Source organism: Camelus bactrianus, chromosome 20 (genome assembly GCF_048773025.1).
Source record: "Camelus bactrianus isolate YW-2024 breed Bactrian camel chromosome 20, ASM4877302v1, whole genome shotgun sequence".
Lineage (NCBI taxonomy): Eukaryota > Metazoa > Chordata > Mammalia > Artiodactyla > Camelidae > Camelus > Camelus bactrianus.
In genome coordinates, this window is record NC_133558.1 from 19,319,772 (window position 1) to 19,337,428 (window position 17,657).

The window sequence follows — 17,657 nt, forward strand, 5'->3', positions numbered from 1 at the left end:
TCCATTGGCTGCCTAGGTACCTGGGGCCCTGGGCACTGCTGTGGCTGAAAGGCTGGATTCCTGTGATCACCTCCCTGCTACAATGGGTGTCCTAGGGCTTCCAGCTCGGTGGCCACAGCTGGGGACCAGGATCGGAGGCTCTGCCTCTGCTGTTCCCTGGGTTCTGCCTCCTCCATGGGTTCCAGACCACCCACCTCTACATGTACATTGTGTGGAATTCTCTGGAGTCCTAGTGTGGTGGGCAGAGTCACCTTTGTTGTGTTGTGTTTGTTCACTGGTTGTGGATGGAAGGGGAGAGACTGAGGCAGCTTTTTCCTCCTTCATAAGGCTGATGTGTCTCCTCCAGGTCACAGTCTTTTGTCTAAAATCACCTGATTCTGCTCAGCTGGAGGTGGGGCTGAGCTGCAAACTGTGGGGCCCTGGGGAGCCTCCCTTGACCCACGACCCCAACCCTCGGTCATCAGGCAGGGCCAGAAATTAACTTTGGATCCAGGACTACAGGACATGTAATTTCAGGGTCTGGAGGTGTCTGGAGACAGGCCTGAGGGATCCAGATAGCAGATCTCTGTCTGTTAGGTCCACAAAAGGGAAGAAGAGGCAGGACGCCGGGGTCCTGGGCTCTCGGGACTGGGGAGGAGGCGAGGGAGTCCTCGAAGCTTCAAAGAGTGGAAAGTTTGATGCCTGCACAGGAGAAGGGTCCATGCTTGGTGTCCTTGGGTACAGTGTTGGGACTGCTGGGTCCTGTAGGTCTTGAGAGGGGGCAGATGGTTTTCGTGTTCTTAGGGAAATGTTCAGGAAATACCTGGGCCCAAACTCCTGGCTGATCTCCTTGTAGCCACTGAGGTCTCGAGGCTCCACCCCACGTCCTGTCCTCTGCTCTCCAGGAATGACCTCCATGGCCACCAGCTGGGCAGGTCTTTTCCAAAGCCCCTGGGGCCAGTCTTTTTGGCACAGTGGTCCCCACTGTCTTAGCAGATAAAGAGACGGTGTCCAAGTAGCCCAGGCTGTGAGCTGAGGACAGGTTCTCCCTTGATTCTCCCCGCACTCAGCATCCTGTGTGCAGAGGGGGAAGTGGATACCAGGAAAAGGGGTATTTCTCTGCAAGAGAGGAATTTCTTTCATCACCTCCCTTCTCTCCTTTACCCTTTTCCCTTTCTTCCATGTGTATTTGAGTCGCAGCATACCTGTAAGGACAGAAAATACCTAAAACTTAAGTAGAGTTTACTATCAAAATATAGAGCTAACACCCGTGTAATGACCATCAGGGTGAAAACTAGAACCTCTACCAGTGCCCAGACCAGGAACCCCTGTGCCTCTCCCGACACAGACCCCAACCCTCCTGCACACGTGGCCACTGAGCTGACCCCTCCCCTCTCTTCTCTGCTTCTTCCTTCTCCAGTCCTGTTGGCCTCCATCCCCTACTGTCATTGTTACGGAAATGACAGGCCAGCCAAGAAACAAGCACCACTCGGAGGGTTGGAGTACTCAGATTTATTACACCGGCGGGCTCAGAGGGGCTTCTGCTCCTAAGCTCTGAGCACCTCCACGACGTGCACATGAGATTTTATAGAGTTAAGTACAAGCTTGGCATATTCGGCCAATAGGCATGGAACAGCTTTAGCAACATTATCACAAAAGTAGAGACAGTGAGGCAGCAAACCAACATTTCAAGGCCAGATATGTCTCTTTGAAAATCCAGCTGGCTAGCAAAAAACATGAACAGGGAATCAGCAAACCAACACTTATTAACTTAGATTTACGAGTTAGCCCAGCAGAACTCAGATCAGTAATCCAACACTTGTTACACTTAGATTTGTGACTTAGCTTGTTAGCCCAGCTGGGCTTTTCCTTCACATCATGATTTCTTCCTTGTCCTCACTTGTCAAAGAGCCCTGTTACCCTGGGGATCTCCCCCCCATCCCCTTCCACACCATCCTCGGGATGGAGGTTCCAGAGTTGATTCCCTGGAGCAAGAGCCTACATCCTTGTTAGCAGCAATGGAAACAGGTGACAGGGACTTGCGGTTCAAGGTATTATCCCAGGAGATTGAGGGCATCCAGTATGTGTGTGGGGTCCACCTTGGACCTGGGATTCAGCTTTTACGGTTCTCGAGATCTGCTCCTCCCTGAGGTCAAAATCCTTGGTAACTCAATGGGGAGGAAAACATCTATGTAAGCCTGTATTTTGTGAAATAATTAAGATTCTAAACTTGCATTTTGGTAATAATGTATCAGTGGATGGGTCGCCCCCTTGGATGCACAGCCTTGTCTCACTGCTGAGAGCCCAAGGAGACCCTGGGCAGGTCCCTGGTAAGGAGGTCAAAAGGGAGCTCAGGTCTCCTGTCATCATCCCTGTGGCCACACGAGGGCGCTGCTGCTCTGCGCTCTCCTATTCAGGCACAGCCCGGGGAGCGAAGGGGCTGTGGTATGAGTCATAGGCTGACCTGGAGATTGGACAGCAGTGGGGGATGAGGATGCTTTCTGAGTAGCTCTGGGGTCAGGCTCGGGGGGTGGGGCAGGGGATGGAGAAGAGGAGAGCCCTGCAGCCCTGCCCTGTGTCTAAGCTTCCCATCTTCTCTCTCCACAACACACTTTCCTTTCCTTGATGAAAACACCCTGGAAAACTCAAAGTCTGTATTGTTTCTTCCACTCCCTCTTCGTTTCCGGCGGATACTAAATTTTTTTTAAATTATACTAAGGTTTAAAATTTACAAAAAGTAGTAAAGTTAGTACAGAGTTACTGTATATCTCACCATCAGTTTCCCTGTGGGAACATCTCATATGACGACCATACATTTGTCACAGCTAATGAAGCACACTGATACATTATTACCAAACTCCAAGATTTATCTGGATTTCATTAGTTTTTCTTTATTTCTGATCCAGGGTCCCATTGAAGACACCCCATTATATTAAGTCCATGCAGCCTCTCAGACTTCCCTCATTTTCAATAACCTATATATTGTGGAGAGGACTGCTCAGGGATATTGTAGCCTGTCTCTCTTATTTGACTTGAGTGACTGGGGCAAAGGGTTTGGGGGGAGAAGACCACAGACATGAAGTAACATTCTCCACACATCGAGAGTGTGTGCTCTCCACTTGATTATCACCAATAAGTTCACCTCATCACCTGGCTAAGGTACATGTCCCAGGTTTCTCTTTGTGAACTTTTCCTTTTCCTTCCCCACTTTCCATACTGTAGTCTTTAGAAGGAAGTCACTATGTGCAGCCCACACTTGAGGGGCACTCTGCTGTAAACATTGGTGTGCAGGTTTTCTAAAAACATGAGTTTTCAGATGAGTTTTGTAAATACTGGAGTGATCCGCAGAGGGGATGGTGAGCCTCTGTGTAGCTTCATGAGAAACTGCTGCCCGTCCCTGCAGTGGCTACGCTGCTTCGTGTTCCTGCAGCAGTGCCGGGAGGCTTCTGCGGCTCCACATCCTGCTCAGCGCTTGGCATCTCCTGTTCCTGGATTCCAGCTGTTCTCATACGTGTGTGATAGGATAACATCATTGTTTTTATTTGCACATCCTAATAACATATGATGTTGACCATCTTTTCATATGCATTTACATTGATAAATCTTCTTTGATGAGGTGTCTGTTCAGACATTTCTGCATTTTTAAATGACTTATTTTCAAAATGTTGAGTTTAGTGTTTCCATGTATATTCTAAAACAGGTCCTATATCAGATATGCGAATTTGCAAATAATTTCTCCCTGTCTGTGGCCTGCACTCTTTTACTGAGGTAACAGTATACATTCAGATATAGATAAAGTTTTCTGGGAGGAGAAAGAGAAATTGCTAAGTGCAGTGGTTTTTGAGCAGAGGACTTGGGTGACTGGCGAAACGTGGAGACAATATGATTACTTACGTTTTATAAATTCTTGAGTATCTTTTGAATTCTCTTCTGTGCAATGTTTTCAAAAATATATTACATTAAAATCCGTGCACTCATAAAGTACTTAACATGTATCTTCAGCTCATGTGTCAGGACGCACATTCTGATCCTCTACTCCAGACCCATCACCTGTTGACTGAGCTCTTCTGCCACAGAAATTCCATTACTGAAAAAGATAGGCTGGATTGTATGGACAATTCTCCCCACTGAAAATAGCTTAAAAAGCCATGTAAAACACAAAAACTGTCTTAAATGCATCAAAGAGGGGACAAGGTCCTAATAAATGACCACACCCCCAAAAGAAGAGAAGGACCCTCTTTGGCCTCCACAGAGAACATGGTCCTGAGAAAAGGAGAAAAGGCTCCGTGAGTTCACTGCTCAGAGCCCACGTATGGATCCCGGCACATCCAGCTCTGCGCAACCCCCACCCTTGACTTCTTCTATCCACCTGCTTTTACTTTTTAAAAATATAAACAAAGCTTTTTAATTCTGATTATGATGTGTATGTGTATTGCATTACATAAGATATAATGTATATTCACTGTAAGACATGTTATAAAGTGTAGAAAATGAAAAATGACGAAGTAAAAAGAACTGTAATCCTCAGACAGGAGATATTTTGTTGCATTTTCTTTTACTTATTTATACACATCTTCCTGCTGCTGCCCAGGTGCTGGAACTTTCTAAGTTGATGCGCACAGATCTCAGTGGCCCCCACCTGCACTCTCCGGATACCATTTCCTGAGTCAGCTCACTCTCCCACCTCCTAAGAGGGCTGTCTCTCACTTCCTCCTCCCTCGTCAGTCCCCTCCACTCCCTCCCAGTCCTTATCCTTAATGGTGGACTTCTTTTTTCACTCAGAAAATGAAAGAGGACTCAGGTGGTAATGACATCATCATCCTCCCGCACTCCTGCATCTGCACCTGTATCCTTACCTTCCCACCAGTGATGATGGACGGTCCCTCCTGCTAAGGCTGCCCCTCAGGGAGGGTACAGGGTGTGGCTCCTCCCTCCCCTGTGTCAGCAGTTTCCCACTCTCTTCTGCCTCCTTCGTTCCTGCATACAGCTGTCATAACTCCTATTAAAATTAATCAAACAAATCTAAATAAATCAAAACAAAATACTCCCATAAACATCCACCACTCTTGTCCAAGTTTCCTCCCAACACCTGCCCCATGTCTATGACTCTCCTTACAGAGCAATTCCCAAGTCCATCTCACACCTACTGGGTTGTCCTCTTATTTTTAGAAAATGGATATATGCACATGGTTTTAAGAAGTAAAATACTTCTACAAGACTTGATATCCAAGCAGATGACTCAATCTTCCATGTCTCCCCAGCTCTTGAATCTCACAGACTATCTGATTTAGTTCTTTTAGCTGATTCTCAATTGTGACTTCAGTGCCTCTAGACAACATGCTTCTTATAATACTCCTTCTTTGTTTTTCAGTTTTACATAACACCTTTAGTTAATTGGTTCTTCTTTCACACACCCCTGTCCTCCTATTATAATTTATAATTACAGATGTATCAATATTTAACTTATACTAGCTCAATGTGCAAAATTGGTATGATTATGATGATGGAAATGCCAGTCACAACTGAGCATTTAGTAGACTATGGTTACTTTTATTTCCTTGAATGAATTATTTATTGTCCCTGGAATAAATAATAGTTTTGTTGTACTTATTTTAAACCATCCCCAAACTCTCCCCAGAATCTAGTGTTCGTGAACATCTTTGAGCACATCTGATATTCTATCAACTTCCTCTCTGCACAGACCTGTCCCACAGCCCTCAGTCCTGCCTCGTGTGGAAGGGGTCCCTGCACACGTTGGGCAGGGCTGACATCCTGGATCTCCTTCATTTCCTCCCAGGCAGCCCTCTCCTTTCCTTATTTGGCTCCCATGGGGCCTGGATCCCATGTCTTCCCTATTGTTTATTTTCTCCATCATTTTCTTCCATTTTGCCTAACAGTATCCTGAGGAAGGGAACATGGAAAGTGAAGCACTGTAACTCTGAAGGGCCTTAGGCTACCCTAGGACTGAGTCACATCTTGACTAGATATACAACTCTCTGATGGAAATACTTACTTTTTCCTCAAAATTCAGAATGCATTGCTCAATGTCTCCTAGCCTCCAGGCCCAGGTGCGTTGCGTCTTATAGTTTCCAAAGTCTCTTCTTTTCCAGTCTTTTCTTAGATTTCACTGTGATGGGCCCTGGTGTGGGTCTGTTTTCTTCTAGTGCACTAAGAATTTGTGTAGGCCGTTCAAGATGTAAATTTTTGTCTGTAAACTCTGAGAAGTTTTCTTGAGACTTTTTTTTTTTATCATTTCCTACTCTCCATTATTTTTGAAACTTGTATTTGTAATTTGTTGAAATGTCATGACTGACAGACATATTCTTACGGGTCCTCTCTCCTCCTTGCCATTACTTTTCCATCTACTTACTGGGAGCATGACTGTAATCTTTCAGTTCATCTATGGAATTATTCATTTCTATGATCATATTTTTAATTCCCAAGAGCTCTTTTTCATTCTATGATTGTATAGAATTGTATAGAATTCTGTTTTTGTTTCATATTCCATTTATTCTTTCGAAACATCTTTCAGGTATCATTGATAACAGCGGCAGGGGACCTGCCGGGACTCCTGTTACCTGCTCTCATGGCATCACGAGCTCTTCCTCACAGCAATTAGCACAGCCGTGATGTGCATCTGTCTCGGTCATTTCTGTCCCTCTCCCGCACAGCAGAGCCTGTCTCCCATCAGCAGGGGCCTGTTACTCTCCTCCAGTGTCTCCAGATCATGATGGAAGGTGGCCTTGAAATAGATGCTCCTTAACCTCTCTGAGTCTCCTTTCCCTGTCTGCTCAAAGGGATCACAGGCTGGGTGCCTCATGGGTTTGCTTTGAGGCATAAATTTGACCCTGTACGTAAATCACATGGAATGACTGCCTGAGACATAGTCAGAGCTCCTCTATTCATAGTGAACATCATGACAGTGATTGTAACATTAGGATTGTTCCCACTCTTTGCTTCTATAAACCACAATTCAAGATACATCCTTGACTATCTATTTTTGAGAACATGTGTGATTATCTTCTTGGGATAAATTTCTGAAAGAGAAATGTCTGGGTTTCAATGTAAAAATATTGAAATTATTGAGACATTTTGCGAAGTGACCTTTAAGATTTCTGTACCAATTTTCAATCCCATCAGTCTTCTCAACAGTCTGTTCTCCCTCAGTTCCTGTCAATCCTCCCCTCATTCACTTTCATCTTTGCCAAGATGATAGATTTTAAGTCATACCCATTTCTTATTGTACATTTTCATTTTTGTTTACATTTATTTATTACTAATATATGAGTTTAATATTTGCATTTCTTCTTTTCCAAATTGTTCTTTAATATTCTTTTTTGGGGGGGGTGTAGTTATTTTAAAATATTGAATTCAAGAAGGACAAACCAGCCTCCGACCACAGGAATTGGTCTGACACTTACATTGACCTCAGTGTTGTCAGAAGCGGGGGCTTTTGCTCCCCACTCGGCCAGGTTATTCTGCTGTTGACATAAGTCATCTCAGAGAACATCGACATCAGGCAGGGACATCTGAGACCATGATACAGTGAGACAAGACAAGAGCAGGACATGATTCTAAAGACAGACCACATAAGGCAGCACTGTGACCCTCACAATGCACCAAACCTCTTCCTGTGCTAATACAGCGACCACTGCTTCTGTCCAGGTACAGCTGTATTCTTGCTCTAGTCTGTCTTTCCTATGGGTGAGATTCAATCAATGCCCAGTCAAAACTATTTTCATAGCATTACTAAGATATTATTTGCCTTTTTACTATGTTGACATCTACTTTGAGGTACAGCTTAGAAATAATGGAAATTATGGAAGCAAACTGCAATAGTAACTATTTTCACAACTGTAGGAAAAAAACAGGTTTGCTTTAAAACGTCCTAATTGAAGCATTAAAATTATTATCATTTCTAAATCATAATGCTTAAAACATGTTTTAAAAATATCTTCTATGATGACAAGGGACATGCACATCAAGCACTACTGCTACATTTCAAAGTACTGTGTCCCATGTGAAATCATTTGTGTGAGCTGAACTACGCTGTTTTATGAAACACTTACTTGAAAGACTGAATGACACTGTATAACTTAGTAAAACAATGTATTACTTTTTTAAAATCTTCCATTAGTACAAGAGACATTCAGTGTGTAAATTAGGCTTGTGAATTTTAATGTAACAGATCAAGAAATATTCACTGATAATGTTTCAGGTCCACTTTGGAAATAACTTTTGACAAACTACCACTTGTGTGGTTTTAGTTTAGTATTAAAGAGGACCATCCACAATTATCTGAAAAGGTTCTTAAAAATGCTACTCTTACATATGTGTGAGACTTCAACCAAAAAAAGAGTAAATGCACCAGCAAACATGAAAATCCAGTGGTCTTCTAATGAGACAGACTAGAAAGAGACTTGAGAAAATGTAAAAATGTAAAAAGATCCACTCTTCTCACTACCGTGTTTAGTTTGGGAATTTTGAAAATATTAAATGCATGGCTTATTAATATTATTCTCAGTAAGTTAATACAAAAATTTAAACTATTATTCCTACTATGAAAAACATTGATAAATGTAGCCACATGCACAAAATTATCCTTGGGGTCCTCACTCATTTGTAAGACTGTGTAAGTATTCTGATCAAAATGTTTTGAAAATCACAAACTTACACAGACGTGGGCCGGGACTCAGTAAGACGATGTGACAAAGAGCTCTCAGTGCAGGAGGGGAGGGATCAGGGCAAAGTCCCAGGTCCCCAGGAGAGCGTGGCTCTCGGGTTTCACCGAGGAGGGGTCTCGGGCGCGACGCTCAGTGCTGGGGGTTCCCCAACTCCCCGGGTTTCACTTTCTGTCTCACAACCTGTGTTGGTCGCTCCTGCCTGGACACTTGTGACGCGATCGCAATTCTTAGTCCCATTGCGTGTCCTGTTTCTAGAGAAGCCAATCAGCGTCACCGTGATTCCCGGTTATAAAGTACACGCAGACTCGCCTCCACTCAGCTTCTCCTCAGACTCCGAGCAGGCGGGTCATGACGCCCCGAACCCTCCTCCTGCTGCTCTCGGGGGCCCTGGCCCTGACCGAGACCTGGGCGGGTGAGTGCGGGGTTGGGAGGGAACGGCCTCTGCGGGGGAGGAGCGAGGGGCACGCCCGGGGACAGGAGGGCAGGAACCCGGGTATGGTGCGACCTCGCCGCCCCCCGCCCAGACCCATCACCCCAGCCGGGTCCCGGGTCCTCGCTCCCTTGCTTCCCGCCCCCCTCTTCTCTCCCATCTGATCCCGACACTTCTCCACCCGCCGCCCCTTTTCCGTCTCAGACGCGCCCTCCTCCCCGCCCATCACCTCGGACCCGGGACCCAAGGGGTTGGGAGGGTCGGGCCGGGTCTCACCCATCCCCGCCCACAGGCTACCACTCCATGAGATATTTCGAAATTGGGGTGTCTCGGCCCGAACGCGGGGAGCCCTGGTACACGGAAGTCGGCTACGTGGACGACACGCAGTTCGTGCGGTTCGACAGCGACGCCCCGAATCCGAGGATGGAGCCGCGGGCGCGGTGGGTGGAGCAGGAGGGGCCGGAGTACTGGGAAGGGGAGACACGGAAAGCCAAGGGCCACGCACAGACATACCGAGTGGACCTGAACACCCTGCGCGGCTACTACAACCAGAGCGAGGCCGGTGAGCGACGCGAGCCCGGGTCCAGCTCACGACCCCCCTCCCCAGGGACGGGCCGGGGTCTCCGAGTCTCTGGGTCCGAGGGTCACCCCGACATTGTGGGACCCGCCCGGCCCTCGACCCGGGAAGAGCCGGCGGGAACTTTGACCCGGTTTCATTTTCAGTTTAGGTTTAATCACTGTGGGGGGCGGGGCGGGGTCAGGGTCTCACACCGTCCAGAGCATGTACGGCTGCGACGTGGGGCCGGACGGACGTCTCCTCCGCGGGTACAGCCAGGATGCCTACGACGGCAAGGATTACATCGCCCTGAACGAGGACCTGCGCTCCTGGACCGCGGCGGACGCGGCGGCTCAGATCACCCAGCGCAAGTGGGAGGCGGCCGGTACGGCGGAGCAACTGAGGAACTACCTGGAGGGCACGTGTGTGGAGTGGCTCGGCAGATACCTGGAGAACGGGAAGGAGACGCTGCAGCGCGCAGGTACGAGGGGCCGCGGGGCCTCCACGGCCTCCCCTCGGGCTGCAGCTCGGATCCCACGAGGAGAGGAGGAGGGACCCCGCGGGAAACCGCCCCGGCTTCCTGCTGCAGAGGGAGGGGTCCGCCCAGGTCCCCACGTTCTGTACAGGAGAGTGACTTGCCAGGGGCCCGACTTCTCTAAAGCACAGTTAGGAAATCCAGGCTCTTTAGGATAAAGAGGGGGAGACCGTCCCTGAAATAACTGACCCGCGGTGCCCTTTGACCCCGGCCGCCATCTTGTGAACCAGGACCTTCTCTCTCAGGCCTGTTCTCAGCCCGAGGCCCTGTTTGGATCCTGACCCAGCTTTTGTGAGATATTCATCCTCCACCATTGTAAACAGGACTCTGCATTCACCCTCTTTCAGACCTGGAGCCTCCTGTCTTGTCTTTCATTCTGATTCTTAAACATTCCAAGGACTAGGAGATACTCCCAGACATCCAGGTGCAGGCTGGTGTCCCGGGTTTGTGCTTCTTTTCAAACCCATCATCCTGTCCAGTCTCAGGATGGTCACCTGATGCTGCGTCAGTGGCCCATGGAGGTAACCCAGAGTGAGAATTTTCTGATTCTTCTTCCTCAGACCCTCCAAGGACCCATGTGACCCATCACCCCACCTCTGACCATAAGGCCACCCTGAGGTGCTGGGCCCTGGGCTTCTACCCTGCGGAGATCTCACTGACCTGGCAGCGTGATGGGGAGGACCAGGCACAGGACATGGAGCTCGTGGAAACCAGGCCTGCGGGGGACGGGACCTTCCAGAAGTGGGCGGCCCTGGTGGTGCCTCCTGGAGAGGAGCAGAGATACACGTGCCACGTGCAGCACGAGGGGCTTGAGGAGCCCCTCACCCTGAGATGGGGTGAGGAGGGACACGGGGGTGGAGCTTCTTCTCAGGTAAACAGAAGCCCTTCTGAAGACCTTCAGCAAGGCCAGGACTCAAGCCTGAGGTCAGGGTCCCTTCCCTTCTCTTTGCAGAGCCATCTCCTCAGCCCACCATCCCCATCATGGTCATCATTGTTGGCCTGGTTCTCTTTGTGGTCACTGCAGCTGTGGTGGTGGGAGTTGTGATCTGGAGGAAGAGGCGTTCAGGTAGGGAAGGGAGGGGGAATTGGATGTTTCTTGTCTAACCTGGGGGGTGTCAAGCCCAGTAGAAGTTTGGCTGCCTCGTTACTGGGAGGTAATATTCACAGACACATGCTTGCCAGTCTGGAGCTGAGTGCTAACACTTTGTAAAGCACTTATGAAAATGAAAGATGAATTTTCAGCTTGTTAATTCCAGTTGGGGATCAGATTCCCAGCAGTCAAAGGTCAGATGGATAGACCCCCATTGAGGACAGACCTCAAGAAAGTAGTTGGTCCAGTCCCCAAACATCTCCTTCCTTCATGTTCCTTTTCCTGGCCTAGATTTTTGGTCACAGTTCTGGAAAGTTCTTTGTGGTCCAGGACAAGGGGGTCCTCTAACAACTCAGTCTTCTCCCTGGACTCTCACAAAATGTTTTCTTCTGACAGGTGAAAAAGGAGGGAGCTACGCTCAGGCTGCAAGTAAGTATGGCGTGAGTGTGGTTCCTGAGACCCTTGTGATGGTGGAGTCAGGAGGCCATGGGGGGAGCTCACGCCCCTGAAAGTTCCTTCTCTAGTTTCTCTACTGTGGGTTCTGACCACGTCCTGGTTTTGTTCTCCCCCAGGCAGTGACAGTGCCCAGGGCTCAGATGTGTCTCTCACGGATCCCAGAGGTGAGACCCTGGAGGGCCTAGACTGGGAGAGGGGTTGGGGCAGAGGGGATGCCCTGGGTGTGGGGATTCTCTGAGTGGGACACTTTGAGCATGTGGGGGGCTGTTGAGAATGTCAGCACTTCCATGACTGACCTGAATTGGTTCATGATTCTTTTCTTTCACAGTGTGAGACAGCTGCCTTGTGAGGGACTGAGTGATGCAAGATGTGTTCACGTCCCACTTTGTGACTTCAGATCCCCTGACTCCTGTTTCTGCATCTGCACCTGAATGTGTCTGTGCTCCTATTAGCATAATGTGAGGAGGTGGGGAGACTGGCCCACCCCTGCCCCCCACACCCCTCCCCACCCTGACCTGTGTTCTCTTCCCTGGTTGACTTTTCTTTTCCAGCAGAAGCAGGGCTGGGCCGTCTCCATCCCTGTCTTAATTTTGTGTTGCACTGAGTAATAATGTCTTACTTTCCTAATGAAAATAAACCTATGTGAATTTTTTTCTTGTAATTGTTGCCATGAGCTGTTGATGAAATAATAAAGGTGAAGATTCCTAAAATTTGAGAGGAAATAAATGGAAGCACTGAGAACCTTCCAGAACCTGCGTGTTTGTTGTACTGAGCCTGTTGCAGGGCGGACAGAAGGCTGTGAGCAGGGAGTGTGGCAGAACTGTGCCCAGTCAGTGCTCAGTTCCTTGTGGGCTGTGAAGGGGTCACTACTGGGATGGGTCATCTTCTCTGTTCCTGTGTCCCTGTAACTTCAGTAGAACCTGGTCCCACCAAGACCTGTGATCACAGAGACTCAGAAGTCACCTGGGCCTTGTCCTGTCTGGAGGACATTGACAGCGAGGGCTTCCTGTGACCATGTCACCCTAGGCTCAGGAGAAAGTCCAGCCCTCAGCCCCTGTCTTTTTTTGTGTGTTTCATATTTTGCCCTTTTAGGATTTTTAAAATTATGATGTTCTCTTTCATGTGTAGAATTCTGGCCTAATTCTGCTCTGGGTGTCTCCCATCTCTGACATCAGGAGGAGTCATTTTTGCTTGTCATTGTCCCCACGATTCCAATGGAACCCTGCACACAGGATCGCAGTGGTGTCAAGAAGGAAATTCTCAACATTATGCAGCTCTGGCCTGATTCTTCTTTGCATCTTTCTCCCATCTTTTTTAAGGAACTAGATTCTAGAATTAGCAAAGAAGAGGGACCCAAAAGTTTCCCATCTTCATTTAATTCTTGCTGGATTTCTGTCTTCTCTGCAGCCGCTCCCTCTCTCTGCCCTTAGATCTAGTAATCCTAGTGCTGGCTCCACTCCGAACTGACAGTTTATACCACAGATGTAATGCAGATTCACAGCAGGTTGGAATAGGGAGACCCATAAGCATAGGATCTTTTTTTCTGAAGATACAAAGATCACTGTGTGTGCTGTGGAGACAGGTGGCTGTGGGGTGGGCAGGAGATCACCACTTGTGAGATGGAAAAATGGCATGGGGGATAAAAATGTTACAAAATTTATTGTGTGTATGATCACACCTCTCTGTGAATATGTTGTAATCAATTCTTTCCAATGGTTGAATGAGATGGCTCATTTATATCTCAAAGCTGTTCTAACAGAAAGTTCTGGCCACACATCAAATGAAGCAGAGATGCCAGAACCACCGTGCTGATTGACCAGAAACACGTGAAACAGCTCAGGGAAGTGGACGTGCTAGCACAGAATAAAACTGGAAAAACCCAGGTGTCTGCCTTCCAAGGGAAACTGTTTCTCAGGCAATAAGGACTGAGCAAGTGAGCAGAGCAGTGACCTCAGTGTGTCTGCCCTTTGCAGGCGGGGACTGACTCTAGGAGCTAATATTACAGCAGCAACAGGGATAATAAGGTCCCAGAAAGTCAGACAGGTGACAGCAAGACAGAAACAAGGACTAAATCCCTAAAACCAGCAATGTCACAATGGAAGCAGGAAAGTCTGACTGCAAGGACTTTATGGAAATGCTTCGTAGATTGTGGTGTTTCTAGGGGCAAGGTGGGTGGACAGCCAACAAGAGTTGCTTAGCATGATAATTAATAGATAGGAATAACTAAATTTTAGGCTGAGATGAGCTGCCTAAGAGAAAGTTACCATCCGTTATCCAGTTTCCAGACCTGAGCCAATTCTCAGACCCAGGACTCACTGGCTGAAGGGAGCCGAGGTCCCCTAAGCAAATACCCTGCAATACATGGCAACTGTGTGCGGTAGGAATTCCCCACGTCATTCCGTGTACGTACCAATGGCTATTTTTTAGATTTTCATTCATTGACAAAAGGGAAGATCTAGGTCCCTTTATGTCTGTTGGATAAAGTCCATTTTGACAATGATATCTGGGAACCACAGTACCAGCATGAACCCCCGTTAGAGGAGAAGCATTTGGGGAACAGGAGGACATAACTCAAGTCCTGTCTTAGGTCCACCCATACCTCAGTGGGTTCTCTGTCTCCACACATCCACTTGGTGGGAATCTCCCCAGTTTCCAAATATGTCTTTGGAGGAGACATATGCAGAGTTGGCCAGAATCCTCATGTTGGTTCTTTGACCTTTGGGATAAAAGCTTTTAGTGAGAAAAGCCAAGTAGAAGCCCCTGAAAAAGCCTCCCCAGCTCAGCCAAGACAGAACATTAAAGACAATCTTGTATCTTGGGGATAATGACAGAGGTAAACATCCTCCTCAGAGACTTAAAGGTTGGGGATCCCCCTCACACAAGCACTTGATTCATCCCTGAGGTTCTTGCAGAAACTGGAAGTGTCACAGCCAATGACAGTGAGACAGTGCTGACTCAGCACTGCTGCCTTTCTTTTCATTTCCTACCTTTGAGTTTCTATCTACACAATTCGCTCTTTTAATCCCAAATTACCTGGAAGCCTGGACAGGTTTTCGAGAACATAGTTTCGATCCAGATTGCTGTGGACTGAGCACCAAATCCTGTGAACTTGATCTCTTTATTTATTCCAGTCTCCTCACTCCTAGCCTCAGCCCCGTGAGAGGCCATGACGTCAGATGGTTTCCAAAGTCACCCTGTGGTTGGCAGACTCTAAGTTGGTCCCCAGTGTTCCCTCCTCTGGTATCACGCCCATGCGTAATATATGCTTTTGAAATTCAAACTGGACCTAATGACTTGTATGTAACAAATAGAACAGGGCAGGTGCTGGGCTGTGTATTTTGGAATCACTGGGGGAGGAGACACGAGAGACCTGGGGTCAGTTGACTCAGGCTAGCTGTCCAGGCCAGGCTAGGGCAGCAGACATTTCCCATGGAAACCAATGACAATGACCCTGCCTTCTTTTCCTACTTGAGGAATTTCTCCTGTAGATCTCAGCCCCCACACCCTCTGCCATCAGACAGGATGAGGAGGAAGAGACACCAGCAGTGATTCTCATCCCAGCTGGAATGTTGAGGGAACTGTCTGTAAAAAGGACAGGAAGCAAGTGAAGAAATGAAGGCTGCCAAACCTAACACCCGGTGACCCACACACTCCCCTAGGTCAGACCCCATGTAGAAACATGAGGAGGGTAACAGTCTCCAATCTCCCTGTGCTGCCCCCTGGGGCCCAGCTCTCTCTTCTCCAACTACAATAATGTCCCAGGAACCCACAGGGGTGACACTGTGAATAAATCTCTGCTCATCTCCAGAAGAGACCACCATGGCCACACACCTGTGGGAAGTCGTGTTCTCTCCATATGGATTAACTCAGTGTGTGCCCCAGAAACGCAAATAGCAGTGGTCTAACAGGATGGAAGCTTGTCTGTGTCTCCGTGACAGGTAGGCAGGCAGTTCCAGGGCTGCTCGGGTGACTCTGCACCACGAGGCTGTCCAGGCATCCAGGTCCCTTGACCTGCCTTCTCTACTGTCCCTGGCCTCCTGCCCTTGTTGGCATGACCCAAGGTAGCTAAGACCATGTTAAAAGAACAACCAGAGAAAGCAAAGGCAGTGAAAACTTCTTTCCCTTAAGATCAAAATTTAAAATTACACATCTGGGTCATCATATTGTCCAGAACTTAATATTGGAACTGGGGTCTTTATTACCTGGTTTATTATTTAAGCTGTTGTTATTTCTCTTGCCTGGGATCAGTCACTCCTTCTGTTCCCTTAAGATCATTATTACTGAGACCAGTTCAAGGGCAAGCATGTGACCAGGCTTAGATCACAGAATGGCTTAGTCCTCAAATGCCTCTCTTAAGTCAAAAAGCTGTACCTTCCTCATTTCCTCTGGAGACCCTGTACCCTGTCTGCTTACAACACCAACAAAGAATCACCTGAACGGAATCTGTGGGATCCTTTATGAAAGCAAGCTGGAAGGAAGAGTGGGAGCCCAGGATCTGCTGGCAGGATGACAAGGAGAGAAATATATGGTCAAATTTAGTGATAGATCTTTCCTAATATGTAGGAGACCTGAAAATCAAAGGGAAATATTCAGAGAGGACCGTCTCTCAGGTTCACACAGAACGGGAGAGTAACCTTCCAAAGGAAACTTTGGTGCTTGTATCCAGGATGGAGCTTTGTGAACACAGCTCAGTCCTGCAGGTCATCTTGTCCAACGTGGACCCGCAGTGACAGTGAGTGTTCAGTGAAGTGCGGCCCGTGTATGAACACGTCCAGGGCAGAGGCCTCGCTGCCTGGTGTTACTGCTGTCTCTGACCTGGGACGTCCCTGTGCAGACAGACTCTGAGGTGGCACCCAACGATCCCTGTCCCCTGGGAGTCACACTTTGTGGAATCTCCCCCTCAGGAGTGTGGGTGGGACCTGGGACTTGCATCTAACCAACAGAATGTGACAATGGGGATGTCACCCCTGTGATCAGATCCTAGGAGAGTGTGACCCCATCCTGCTAGCTGACCGCTACTGTCCGCACTGCTCCCAAGCTCTGGCGCAGCCAGCCGCTGCGCTGGAAAGGCCCACGTGGTGAGGAGCTGAGGTAGCGCCCGACCCACAGCCAGCAAGAGACAGAGGCCACCAGTCTGACAGCCCACAGGGAGCCGCTCAGGCCTCTTCCCCAAGGCAGCCCTTCCCTTTCTTGAGGACACACCCCCCGCTTTCCCTTTACCAGCACACATGTCAGGCTCTCTCTCTGTCTGAGTTGTTCTCCTCTCCCTCCATCCAGGAGCCCAGCAGGGAGCGGCAGGCAGGGAGGGAGGACATGCTGGGAGCAGGGCTGTGGTGTCACCTTGGACCAGATGGTACCAGGGAGTCAGTGGAAAGGAGAGCAGTCAGGGCAGCAGGGATGGGAAGGAGAGGAGTGACCACCCCTGTGACTCTCAGGGGCACTAGGGGCTGTGCTTTCGGGCTGTGAGATAACACAGTGAGGAGTAAACTCTGCCTGATCCCTGCTGGTCTCTCCTTCAGCATCTGGATCGTCCAGCTCACAGCCTGGATCCAAACACCGCTGATGCCCCACAGCCCAGATCCAAACACCGCTGATGCCCCACAGCCCGGTGTGACCCTCCCTTCCCACCACCTCCAGCAAACACACACCATCAGCCAATGAACAACCAACTCTTCTGTCACCTCAACCCCATGGGCTCACCTGTAGGGGGTGTGAGAAACACAGCAGACTCCAGGCCAGCCTCAGAGCCTGGAGGGGAAGGGAGTCTGTCAGAGCCCCCAAAGGAGGTGACCCTCAGTGAGGCAGGTGAATAGTGCAGAGAGTCAGCGTAACAGAGCGGGGACACACTTGGGCTCAGTGTTCAGACTATTTCCTTAGAGTCATGGCTCAGCCAACTGAGAGTCAGTCAGCCTCTCAGAGGCCTTAGT

The 17,657-nt window shown here is 48.6% G+C and overlaps 1 protein-coding gene and 2 long non-coding RNA genes across 10 annotated transcripts in view; 1 reads left to right on the top strand and 2 right to left on the bottom strand.

Annotated features, from left to right (window-relative positions):
* Positions 1–1,521: 1,521 nt before the first annotated feature.
* Positions 1,522–8,910, bottom strand: LOC105084050 (uncharacterized). Of its 5 annotated transcripts, XR_012501033.1 has the most exons (5): positions 8,654–8,910; positions 7,401–7,508; positions 5,993–7,016; positions 4,836–4,978; positions 1,522–4,066 (listed from the first exon to the last, which is right to left on the bottom strand). It is a non-coding gene; the product is annotated as an uncharacterized LOC105084050 (long non-coding RNA). The 5 variants fall into 5 exon arrangements; XR_012501034.1 differs by lacking the exon at positions 7,401–7,508; XR_012501032.1 differs by having other exon boundaries at positions 5,993–7,508.
* An 8-nt stretch (positions 8,911–8,918) lies between these two features.
* Positions 8,919–17,657, top strand: part of LOC105074082 (saoe class I histocompatibility antigen, A alpha chain) — a 68,739-nt gene continuing 60,000 nt past the window's right edge. The window contains exons 1-8 of one of the 4 annotated variants that reach the window (XR_012501024.1): positions 8,919–9,075; positions 9,386–9,655; positions 9,855–10,130; positions 10,745–11,055; positions 11,137–11,250; positions 11,671–11,703; positions 11,847–11,894; positions 12,059–12,485. Coding sequence is in view for 2 of the 4 variants with exons in the window: in XM_074348337.1 (XP_074204438.1) it covers positions 9,012–9,075; positions 9,386–9,655; positions 9,855–10,130; positions 10,745–11,020; positions 11,137–11,250; positions 11,671–11,703; positions 11,847–11,968 (1,155 nt within the window). In the remaining 2 variants the exon portion in view is untranslated. Of the gene's footprint in view, positions 9,076–9,385; positions 9,656–9,854; positions 10,131–10,744; positions 11,056–11,136; positions 11,254–11,670; positions 11,704–11,846; positions 12,486–17,657 lie in introns of those variants that run through there. The other 3 variants (XR_012501025.1, XM_074348337.1, XM_074348338.1) reach the window with 3 other exon arrangements.
* On the bottom strand, positions 12,193–15,370 carry LOC141574225 (uncharacterized). Its single transcript, XR_012501038.1, has 2 exons — positions 14,764–15,370; positions 12,193–14,446 (listed from the first exon to the last, which is right to left on the bottom strand). It is a non-coding gene; the product is annotated as an uncharacterized LOC141574225 (long non-coding RNA).